This window comes from Malurus melanocephalus, unplaced genomic scaffold, assembly GCF_030028575.1.
Source record: "Malurus melanocephalus ecotype Western Australia unplaced genomic scaffold, MMel_1.1 scaffold_162, whole genome shotgun sequence".
Taxonomy (NCBI): Eukaryota; Metazoa; Chordata; class Aves; order Passeriformes; family Maluridae; genus Malurus; species Malurus melanocephalus.
Window position 1 is genome coordinate 926680 of NW_026623394.1, and position 12106 is coordinate 938785.

General features: G+C 49.7%; 1 protein-coding gene across 1 annotated transcript; it reads left to right on the top strand.

Annotated features, from left to right (window-relative positions):
- Window positions 1-5406: 5406 nt before the first annotated feature.
- On the top strand, window positions 5407-10753 carry TMIGD1 (transmembrane and immunoglobulin domain containing 1). Its single transcript, XM_057371908.1, has 8 exons — window positions 5407-6255; window positions 6524-6623; window positions 7068-7346; window positions 8151-8429; window positions 9239-9342; window positions 9611-9639; window positions 9970-10007; window positions 10388-10753. Exons 2-7 carry the CDS (start codon window positions 6545-6547, stop codon window positions 9974-9976), a joined length of 777 nt encoding a protein of 258 aa, XP_057227891.1. The 5' UTR covers window positions 5407-6255; window positions 6524-6544; the 3' UTR covers window positions 9977-10007; window positions 10388-10753.
- Window positions 10754-12106: the final 1353 nt, after the last annotated feature.

A 12106-nucleotide genomic window follows, 5' to 3' on the forward strand; every position in this document is an offset into this window, starting at 1 on the left:
GGGGGCGGGGGCGCTTCCCCGGGGGGCGGGACCTTCCCACGCACCCGCCAATCGGAGGCGGTGGAGGGGGCGGAGCCACCCGGGTGGGGCGGTGAGAGACCAATGAGAGGCGGCGGGAGCGCTACGTCACTGGGGGCGGGTGTCACCGTGGCGCCCCCTGCGGGCCCCGGCCCTGTCCCCAGCCCTAGCCCTGTCCCCAGCCCTGTCCCCGCCGCGGGGCTCAGCGGGACCCAACCGGGGTCACTCGCGTTCCCTAAACAGGGGGGTCCGAGGGCGGAGGGGTTTCCTTCCTCCTCGGGATATCGCGGCCTTTGACTTTCCGCGCTCTCCCGAATGCCCTTGCATAAGCCGCTCCACGTTGCTCACCGCTGCGGGAGACGTGAATAACCCAACACGGTGTACGGTGGGACAAACYGGGAGATGTCCCGGTGCCTCGGAGCGGTCACGACAGGCCCCTCCTCTCCGAGGGATAAAGCCAGAACACAAACCAGGAGAGGAAGGACGGGGTGGCCTTTGCCTGGGCACGGTGACAAGTTGTGGGTCACGGGACACAAGGTGTTGCTGCTGGTGCCTCCGTTTTCCTGGCGGGAAGCGCATCTGGCCAGCCCTGAGCGAGCTGCCTGCTCAGATCGGACCTCTGGGGATTAAAGACACTCTTAACGGTGTGATGTTTGCATTGCATGTGGCTGTGCTGCGAGTGATTGCAGGACCATGGGCCTTAGAAGAGATATAAATACTACCTTGGGGTGTCCTTCATCTAAATCCCTTTGTGAGGCAGATGAGATGATAAGCACTAAAAGACACGAYACCTTACTCTGCAAAAATCACCTTGCAGTTCATAAAGCAATGAAAGTGTCCCATCTCCTACAGCAGTTTCCTGTCAATTCCTGTTTAAGTTTTCAGTAGGAGCTCATGTACACATCTGCTTCCGGGATCTGGCATTTCCTGTTGGACTTGCCACAAGTCCCAAGTCTAACACTTAAAACTGATTTTTAGGGAAACCATCAGTGGTATGACTTCTTCATCTCACTGCATTCCGGGATCCTTTGCGCAAGAGATCAGATGATGCAAACTCATGTATGAGCCAAGCATCTTACAGCATCAGAAGGGCCCTGAGGAAAGGCAGAGTAAATTGGTTTCTCTTTCCTKGAGCTCATCTGCACTGTACAATCAATTGGAGAGGAACAAGCAGGAAATGGGTGAGCCATCAAAAAGATGYCCCAGATCAAATTAAACTGGAAAAGCCAAAAGACCTTGGTCATCAGGATGTTCTTAAACCAAAAGGGAGATGCAGTGTCAAGAGGGAATTTGGCTGTCTTGGAAGTGATCACCATTTTATAGCTTTAAGTCCTCAGTCTACAAATAAATTGCTCTGGATTTACCCAGAGTACTGAGCTCATTTCCCTTTTTAGCTGATAAAAGCTCGGTTGTCTGGAACTCCAACAGGCCAATTGTAAAAGCAGCATGTGGGAAAGGCTGATGAGTCACCAGCTCATTTGCTCAGCAGCCAGTAACAACAAACCCTTCACATTTCCTTGGGCCAACTTTGAAAAGCTCTGACTTCCACATCCCTGAGTGAGCAAATGYGCAGGTTGTGGTCTGATCTGCCTCCTCCTTCTCTTCCTCCTCCCCTCCCTCTTCCTCTCCTGCTCATCTCTGCCTTGTGCCAGTGCTGTGGCATTCAAAAAGGAGGTTACTCAGGAGCTGTGGCTTTCTCACCACACTCCACAGTGCTTCCAACCGTGGAGCGGGAATGTGATTTTTTTTCCTGAAGATTGGCAGCAAATGGTTCCCCATGAACTGGAAAGATGGAGCAGCTCAGTCTTYGCAGATTCCTCACAGAGGGTGCGAGGGATGACACCACAGCAGGGAAGTTAAAACTGCTAATATTGTTTGGCAGCACTTCACAAGATCAAATCAGCACTTGGTTTTCCAGCAGAGCACTTCCAAGAAATCCTACTGGTGATGAAAGTTCCTAGGTAGATAAAAATATCTGAGGTCCAGGCTGTAATGCAACCACAGCAGAATASAGTCTTGGGAATTCYGCTAGGAAATGTCCTGTACTGGCCMYTAGCATGAAACAGACACCAAGTTTAGCATCCTCCCCAGTCATTTTTATTTCAAAGAAGAAAACAGGARCCCTGAAAAGTCCACCAGTTACTGAGGTGTTTTCTGTCCATAAAATGAACAAAGTCATGGAAACCTGGCAGATAATCACTSCTATGATACAGCCTGACCCATGGCTGAGGCAGGAGCCCACCTGGAAAATTGGTTCAGTCAGACAGAAAATGGAGTTTCATGAGTGGACAACAGGGAGCAAAGAATAACAGTATTGATTTCCCTGAGTGCTGCCAGGAGYGAGAACTGCAAGCTGCCAGCCAGGGCTCCATGGATGGGAAACTACAAGAGCCAATATTTAGGTGGAATTTCATACACATAAGTCACTTTTATCTCCTGCAGGGGACCTCTATTGCTRATTTAATGCTGAGTTCCTTTCACATTTCCTTTTATTTGGGACCATATTTCTCAGAGTAGGACAGCAGAGGCCACACTAATGCACTGCCTTTGGTCACGATTGGTGCCACCAGTGCTGGGCATGACCCTGAGCAGCCAGGAAAGAGGGGGACAGTACTGACTGCTGAAAGCAGAAGCTGTGCCTGTTGCACTGCTTTCTTCTCGGCACAGGAAACCTGGCAAGTGCCTCGATGCTCCTGATTCAAAGCTGGACTTCCTCCCTGGAACATGCAAGTTCCTTACACTCACTTCAGGAAGGGAGAGTTTAAAAGAAGCAGGAACAATTCCACAAAGTGATGACTGAGATTCTCCAAGCCTCTTTTACTCACACTTCTGAGAAAAGAACAAGAGTGTAGCAATATACATCAGTGAMAGCCCAGGACAAGCTTCCTTATTGCATCAGCAGGAGCACAGACCCTGCAAGGCACTTCCAGCAGTGCAGACAGAAAACACTGGTGGATTTACTATGTCAGAAATTCCTCCTCCTCTGAGCCCAGGGGTTTTGGCAGACCTGTTCAGCCTGGCTTCAACCTTCTACAGGATTTATTGCCTCTGAGCTCCTGCCAAGGTGATCACACGGATCTCATCCGGTTTCCARCGCTCCCAGGTGACTTTGCTCCCCGCCAGCTTCCGTGGGTGGGTACCCAGCAGGTGGCATCCACGTCCAATGCTTGTGCTGGAGCCTCACATTCCTGAGGGTTTCTCTTCTGCTTTATTGATCCCAGGATCTGTTTCTTCATTAATGCCTATTTTTCATTTAAATTTAAAATTTAACAATATTCACTGGTTTAGTTGTCCTTTAACTATTCTTATTCCTTACCAGAGTTCAGTCGCCATCCCTCTGCATTCAATGGCACAGCATGGGACCTTTATATAAAGATCACCAGGAAATAGATTTACTAACAAATTAAAAAAAAAATAATTGAGAACTGTCCATCTCACTAGTGGGTGGTATGTCTGGTCGAGGCTGGGAGAAATCAGGGCATCTCCAGAATCTTTATATTTGGGRAAAATAGGTTTTGTGGGAGGGAACGAGAGTGCTGAGTAAGTTCAATCAGAATTCCCTCATAACTTCGCTTTCCAGCCCAGTTATTTGGCAAGGAGAGACAGTGAATTTGGGTGCTACAGTCATCCTCCAACAATGGAAATGTTGCAAAATATGTAGCTCCACATATTAGGAAGGGATTAGGAGTGGCGAACCACAAGGAGTAGGAAGACAGAAGTATCCTTGGAGCAGAGCCTCGGGCACTATTGCAGAAACATGTTTTCTGGAGCAGGATTACAGCCATGTTACAGCCTTTGTTTGCYTGACAAAACCATAGATACAAACCTGGGTTTCCACATCTCTGTGCAGATCCTGCCGTGCCCCTGACTCCAGGAGCAACCATATGTGTATATGTATAAATCCAGATCTTATCAGCCAGTGAGAGTGTGGAGGATTCGGAATTGTGCTCCTTTCCCCACAGGCACTGAGAAGATCCATRTAGAACCTCAAACTGCTGGGAAGTTTGGAATTGGAGGTTAAGAGACCTGATGGAAAAAAACTTCTACTCAGTCTCTATCATGTTCTAAATCTTCTCTTCTCAGGTTTCTAAGGCTTGGATTACACCCAGGAATAGACTGGTGCTTATTAATTAATTCCTTTGAGGCTGTTCAGAGTCATATTTAACAACAGTCTTATTCTGGGTTTGTTGGTCCAGTGTTGCCATAAGGATGACAAGCAGGAACYGGTGTGGTGGATTACTTTGACTCCATGTTCTGCCTAATACAGCCTTGGCAGAGCAGATCCAAGTACCTGAAATGTGAGGGTTGGATCCTTTTCTGTGGAGATTTTCAAAGTACCTGCCTCTCTTAGGAGGTTCCTCCCAGTCTGAGTCATTAGTGGSTGCTTTACATTCTGGAACATGAGGTTTATGTCCCTCCAAAATGGAAAGGTGGAGAATACAACCCACAAAACTCTAGACCTCGATAATTAGACACCCACARGATTAATTATACCCTGTATAAAAAGAAAAGTGTAAAAAGCTGTTGCGAAAGCAATTCTTACCAGGTCTAAACAGCTGCCTTTCAGCGCCTCTGGCCAGGTAACAGCTGGATTTTCTAGYTCCTCTTCCTTCAGCAGATCCCAAAGCCCATTGCCAAAGAGGACACTTTCATTGCTCCAGATGAACCTGAGCTCACCTCACTTCCTGTCATGGACATGCTGGGACAGAATTTGACTCAGGTCCAAGCTGGTGCTGGGCTTCACATCATAACGCCCCCCCACAGAACTGCTGTTGTCTGACAATCTTTTCCCTTACTCTCATTTCTRCATTAAAAGGAATATCCCCAAACTCCATTCTTTCCTTCTGTGCATCCTCACTTACTCATAACACCACTGCCTTCTCCAGAGTGTCAATCACTGCACTGCAGTGACCAGAGGGAGCACAGACCTCYCTGCACTCTCCTGCCTTTGGCTCATATTGTGGTGGGAGCACATGAGCCATTTCCCAGYCCATTCCTTTGAATCCCTCTCTGTTTCAACTCAGTTTAATTCCAAACCACAAAGATCACTTTACTGCTAGGAAGAGCACTTGGATTGAAGTTTGTACTGAACAAGAAGCCAACATTTAGTTGGATACTACAAGGACAGGACAGTTCTCTGGAACGGAGACTGAGAACTCTCTCTTTAAGAATTTTGTACACACACTTTTTAAACTAAAAATTATTCCCTGTTAGTTTTCAGGGTAAACCAATAAACACAGAAAGAGTCGTATTAAGAAGCACTCAAAGGTGACCCTTGTTTGCAACAGCCCCACAAATTACCAGTGTTGTGTGCTCCTGTGCTGTGTGTGCAGGCAGCTCAGAGYAGGAGCCCTCCCAGCCCACCTCTGCACCACTGAGCTGGGACACGGCRTCCAGGAGAAGAAAACGCCAAGGCCACATCCCAGACTCCTCCTGCTCATGAAATGCACTTTATGGCTCTGCTGAGCCCATTCCTGATGAGTGCTGTGCCTGCAGSGACACTGGCAGCAGTGACAACACATTTGGAGGCTGGGAGGACCCCGTGCTTTGTGACCACGTCACTGTCACCCAGCTGAGGTACAAGCAGCAGTTTCAGATTTCCATGTAGCCAAGTGCTTCACAGCAGAGCCACAGCTGTCCCAGAAGAGGGGACAGCTGGGACAGACCCCCTTGCTCTATGCTGGGGGGTGCCCAGGGCTGAGCTAAGCACAGGAGCAGCCTGGGGGCACACACTGGTGAGCAAGACAGCGTCTGCTCTCTCCTCTGCCAACATGAAGTTCAAAGTCTGAATCAGTCATTTTCTCATTTTCCACCCAAAGGAGAACATGGCAATGRAGCTTTGGGCAGAAAAGGACAAAACAGAGTCTACTCCTGCTCTAGAATAATCTTAGGATAAAATCCCCGTGTCTTGAAACTGTGTTGTGAACACCCAGAAAGCTGAAAAAAAATGGTATTATTTTTGGCTGAAAGTCTTTATGGCTGATGCAGGAGCTCTCTCATTAGTTACTCATTGCCTCAGCAAGTCTCGTAAAACAGCCAACAGAGCCCAGTAAATACTTTTCTTCAGTGTTCTGGGAGCTCAGAAATACAGGAATTGAACGAGGCCTTGAACCCATTTTATGGACTCATTTCTTACTGAACCACCATAAAATATTAAAATTCAGATCCTATAAATAAGGAAGGGGAAGAASTGTGCATTTCCCAGCAGAAGCAGCCTCTCCAGAGACTCTTCCCAAGGTAAGTCCRGTGCTACCTGATCCAGAGACGGGTTCCCCTGACTGACAGGTGATTGGAGACAACAAACTCATGTAATGGAGATTAGAGACATAAAACCCCYTTGAATCTGCTCTGAACTGGAAAATGTCCTGCAACAATCGACTCAGTTTATTCCCTGGTGACCCTGTCCCTGCTGTGAGGACTCTCCCCAGGGTGTCTGATGGCAGCAGGGATTAACCCCTGCGAGCCCTGAGCACAGGCAGCAGTGCTGTGACCCTCTCTCCAACAGAGCCAGCTGGGCCCCTCCGAGATGGTGCAGAGACGCAGCCTCGCTGTCCCCTATGGAGTGCMCGTCCTTGCCATTTCCTTCTTGGCATGTGTGGCCACAGGTAAGCAATGGAAAAAAAAAATCCCTCATGGCTTTGTCCAGGCCCCATCACACCAGCTATTGAAACTGCTCAGGGCTGAGTGATGTGCCACAGCAGCATCCCAGCTTTTGAGTGTTCTGGAGGTCATCTCCAGAGGACTGTCTGAAAACTGGCCTCTGATTTTGAGAGTAACAGAGGAGGGAATGGGGAAAYGTCAGTGTTTTCCAGCATTATTGCAGCAGCTTCACAGGGATGATGAGGCCACAGTTTCCAAACCTGCTCYAAGCAGTGAGAAGTGTGATAGCTTTGGCCACCTGGGAACACCTTCAGACAGGGACCTTCAGACTTCTTTGAAAYCTGAAAATCTCAGTCCCTCCTCTAAGGTCAAGGCCTGGAAGAGTGAGCAGGACAGCTTTTGTGGTTAGGGTATGGCTTAGGATGTTTAATGTCCTCCTTCTTCTGCAGGTTTGGAACTGTCTGTAAATAACCACGCTGCTGACTTCACCCTGTCTACAATGCTTGGCCCTCCCGTCTCCCTCTCGTGCCTTGTACACAACAGCAGCCAGGCCGAGGAGCTGCTGTGGTACCGGGGAGATGGGCAAGTGGGTCTGAAAGATGGCAATAAAGTGAACATCAGCAACATCTGCATATCCCCGGTCAACGAGTCTGACAACGGAGTCACCTTCACATGCAAGCTGGCGCGGGACAAATCTGTGCAGGTGTCTGTGATCCTGGATGTCCAGTGTGAGTCTCTGTGGTGGAGTGCTGTGTGGAATGGCTGGGGTGGGATGGACTCGTGGGCTGAGCAGCTCTGTCTGGGCGGTGTTTTGCACCCTAGTACGCTGCCTTCACCAAGGAAAAATGTGTTTGGGAGGAGATAACTCACGTGATAAGACACTCCCTTCCCACAGTGGTGCTTATGGCCTGATCTAAGGCCTCTTTTATAGGRGTGGGTGGGCCCTTAAGAAAGATATCCTGGATATGTCCCTGCCTCCACCTAGATTCTTTCCCAAGGATACAGGTCAGGGCAGAGGAGACACAGGAGTGACAGTCTCTGCCACTGACTGTCCTCCCCATTCCCGGGAATCAGAAGAGGCTGCACTACTGTGATGATTTAGACCACCGAACAAGGAGCACAAGGGATGTGTGAAGGGAAYTTATTTTGTATTAAATGGCTGGGATTCTACAAGCTCCTGAAAGGAGGTTGGAGCAAAGTGGGGTCAGTCTCTTCTCCTAAGTAACAAGTGGAAAGAGGAAATGGCCTCAAGTTGTGCCAGAATGGKCTTAGATTGGGTATTARGGAAAATTCTTTCACTAAAARGRTCATCAATCYCTGGCACTGCTGCCCAGGGCAATGGTGGAGCCACCATCCCTTCGGGGATTTAAAAGATGTGTGAATGTGGCACATGGGGACATGGTTTACTGGTGGCCCTGGCAGTGCTGGATTAATGGCTGAACTCAATTTGAGAAGATTTTTCCAACCTAATGGTCCTGTGATTCCATGAGAAGCATTATTAATGACCCATTGAACTGCATTCCTGTGAACAGTTCCTCCCCAGCTGAGTGGAGAGGAGACCCTCCAGGTGGAAGAAGACAAAGATGTTACTCTGTCCTGCAACTCCAAATCCAACCCTCAAGCCCAAACCACCTGGTATAAGGACAACCACAGGCTGACCCTGCAGCAAAGCCGGCACGAGCTGTACCAGACCAGTGAGGTCTTTCAGCTCTCCATCAGAAAAGTACAGAAATCTGACCACGGGACCTACACCTGTGTGGTGGAATCACCCTTGGGAAATGGGACAAAGGAYTTCCACCTCGTAGTTGAAGGTAACAAGGCTGCTGTCAAATCAATAAGCTTTGCAAATAACTTTGTTCTCTTTGATAATGGCAACAATGCATTTCTATTAGGAAATGTGAGTGGAGTGTGGTAAATCCCCTGCACGGACATCTGAGGGCACAGCAACAGCAAGGAGCTCTCCCTGCACCTGTGTCTGGGACCACAGCACCAGGAAGGGTCTCTCCTGCTCTACTTGTTATTCAAAGGCATTTGGCAGGCATGACCCAGGGTGGGCTCATCCCACTCTTGCTCTTCCCACGCTGACAGGGTACACTCAAGTGTGCTTTAAAGCACCTCAGGTCTTACTTGAAGCATCTTGCTCTGACCAGAGTATTCTGTCATGCCCAAAGAGYTGCTTAAGGCAAGAGAAGTTGTGCTCCAGGAGTGACTGCAAGGGTTGGGTGCTCAGGGCTCAGACAGGTGACACTAGGTGAGGTGACCGTCCAGGCACCTATTTCCCACCTCTGTTGAGGCCTCTTTCCTTTCTGCCCTCTTTGCACTGACAGCTGTGTCATTGCTACCCTGAACATCCTTACTGAGCATAAAAGCACCTGGGGAATCTTCTTCTTCAGGAGCTGATGTTTCAATTCTTCTTCAGTTCACTCAAATACAGGCTCAGCTCCCTTCTTTCCAGGGGACTAACACACAGAATCAGTGAGCAGACAGCAGAGAGAGCAACAGTTAAATCAGCAGTGACAGCTGTGGAAAAAGAAATATGTCTTTCCACTGTCCTGTGAAATGTTCTGGGTTATGTGACTGCACTCATCTCTCACATATCCAACCTTTTCTTTCCTGACAGATAAAAAACCTGTTTTTCCCACGGAGGCTGTTATTGCTGCTGTAGTGGTGGTTACAATCACAATACTTTTTGGAATTGTGGCTCGAAAAGATAAATTTTTTAAGGTATGGAAAGCTCTAGTTTCATGGGGAAAAAATAGTATTGTTTGCTGCAATACCCTGTTTTTTTTTTCTACCTTTTCTATTCTGTTCCATAATGTTGCTTTTCACTGTTAGAAAGCTGCCACAAACTACCTCCTGCTTTAAAATTACCAACAGATAAATCAAGTATTAGATGTTTCACGTTGAAGGCATTATGTACTTGCAATATTTGTAACAATATCCCCACGGCCAGGAAAAGTGAAAAGTAACAACACTGTTTCTTTCTTTGCAGTGCTTCAAGAAACAAAGAGAAATAGCTCTGTAAGTATTTGACTGCTTATTCACATTTATTCCAAAAGAATTCATTTTTTTTTTAAATTGGCAGAACCTGGAAAAGGGCATTCAGCATGATAAACACACCCAGCTCTTGCTGGTGAACATCAGCCCACACCTCCTCTCCCAGCAGAGATGGGTCCTTGGAAACATGACAGGATACACACAAATCCTGCCCTTCCCTGGCCATCCCAGGGCCCATGTGGAAGCATTTGGGGGGAAAAAACTAATGTCATATCCCCAGCCTGCTGACAGCTTTCTAGAGCTGCACACTGAGCAGATGAATCCAACTAACTTGTGTTTTTTTTTTCTTCCTAGGAGCTGATTTTTCAGTTCTTCTGTTCATTTTGCTGCAGGTAAAGAACACCCARAAAACATCATTTCTAGTGGTCAGCCAGAGCCCTTGTGTGACATGATGAGATAAAACACTGAAACAATTTTTTGGGGGGTGAAGTTTATATGTTTTTCAAAATATTTTAAAATATTTCTTTGCATCTGTTGATTATAACTTGCTGCTCAGTGTCAGAATTGTTAGAACTGGTCACTAGGAGCCCTTCCTCAGAGCACCATTGAGGGGGTTATCTCTTGCCCTCCATGCTCATTCCATCAAGGAATGCATGTGCAGTCAGGCACGTGGGTTGTGGATGAGTCTGCAGAGAAATCTCTATTGGTCTGTGGTGCTGATGCACATGAATAAAGTGAGGTGTTGAGCTGACAGCTGCTTTCTGTCCTGCAGTGCCGTTCCACAGGGTGCTGGGGTGGTGGCCACCCAATTTCCTGCCTCTTCCCAGTGATCCTATGAGCCTCTCAGCTTCTGTTGCCAGGGTAAAAGCTGCCTGGCACTCAGCACTGCTGCTGCACCTCCTGTCCCCGTGGCTGAGACAAATCCCAGCGCTTGGGGCAACCCCAAGCTCTTGATGACACACAGTGACGTTCCAGTGTGATTGCTCCAGTAGTGTGATGGATGGAAAACCTCTCCATCGATCCCTTCCCCCAACAAATGTGCCACCCAAGCACTTTTCTCAAGGTCCTGGCAAGCTGTTGAGGCCTCATMCCACCTTGGAACAGTCCATTACTAATACTGTCAATAAACACTGTGCTATAAATCAATTTGAGACTGTGATGATGCACCAGGCGTGTTCTCAGAGGAGCAGGGCTGTTCCYCAAGAGGARGATTCCACAGCCTGTTCTGGAGTGTGATCCGGAGTGTGTGGACTCCCAAGCGCTCGGGGAGGTGCCTCAAGGTGCCAGAGAGGTGTCACCTCATGCTCCTGGGCACTCAGCCTCACTACCACCAGCTGTGGAGACCTGTTCCAAACGTTACTGTTAATCTGCGCAGTGCCGGGGGTGACACTGTGGGGGTAGAGCTGGGGACAGTGGGATGGGGATGCTCCGGCTGGGTGTCACTCACCCAGGGGTGACATCATGAGGATAGAGCTGGGGACAGTGGGATGGGGATGCTTTGGTTGGGTGTCACTCACCCCAAGGTGACACCGTGGGTGTAGAGATGGGGACAGTGGGATGGGGATGCTCCAGCTGGGTGTCATCACCCAGGGGTGACACTGTGGGGGCAGAGCTGGGGACAGTGGGATGGGGATGCTCTGGCTGGGTGTCACTCACCCCAGGGTGACACTGTGGGGGTAGAGCTGGGGACAGCGGGATGGGGATGCTCTGGCTGGGTGTCACTCACCCAGGGGTGACATCATGAGGATAGAGCTGGGGACAGTGGGATGGGGATGCTCCGGCTGGGTGTCACTCACCCGGGGGTGACACTGGCCCTGCAGGGCCAGCACCGATGCTCCTCAGGGCTGGGAGGCCGCGGAGTCCAGGCACTGTGGAAGGTTCTGGACCCAGGGTTGTGTGGGTGTGAGGGGCCGGTGTGAGGGGTCCGTGTGAGGGGCCGGTGAGAGGGGTCGTTGTCAGGGATCGGTGTGGGGGATTCGTGTGAGAGGCTGGTGAGAGGGGTCCGTGTGAGGGATATGTGAGAGGGGTGGGTGAGAGGGGTCGTTKTCAGGATTCGGTGTGGGGGATTCGTGAGGGATCGCTGTGAGAGGTCAGTATGAGGGGTCCGTGTGAGGGATGTGTGAGGGGTGCGTGTGAGGGATGTGTGAGGGGTTCGTGTGAGGGGCTGGTGAGAGGGGTCCGTGTGAGGGATATGTGAGGGGTCGTTTTCAGGATTCGGTGTGGGGGATTCGTGAGGGATCGCTGTGAGGGATGTGTGAGGGGTTCGTGTGAGGGATGTGTGAGGGGTCGGTGTGAGGGGTCCGTGTGAGGGATCCCTGTGAGGGATGTGTGAGGGGTGCGTGTAAGCGATGTGTGAGGGGTGGGTGAGAGGGGTCCGTGTGAGGGGTCGCTGTGAGGGGTCCGTGTGAGGGATGTGTGAGGGGTGGCTGAGAGGGGTCCGTGTGAGGGGCGGGTGAGAGGGGTCAGTGTGAGCAGTGCGTGTGAGGGATCG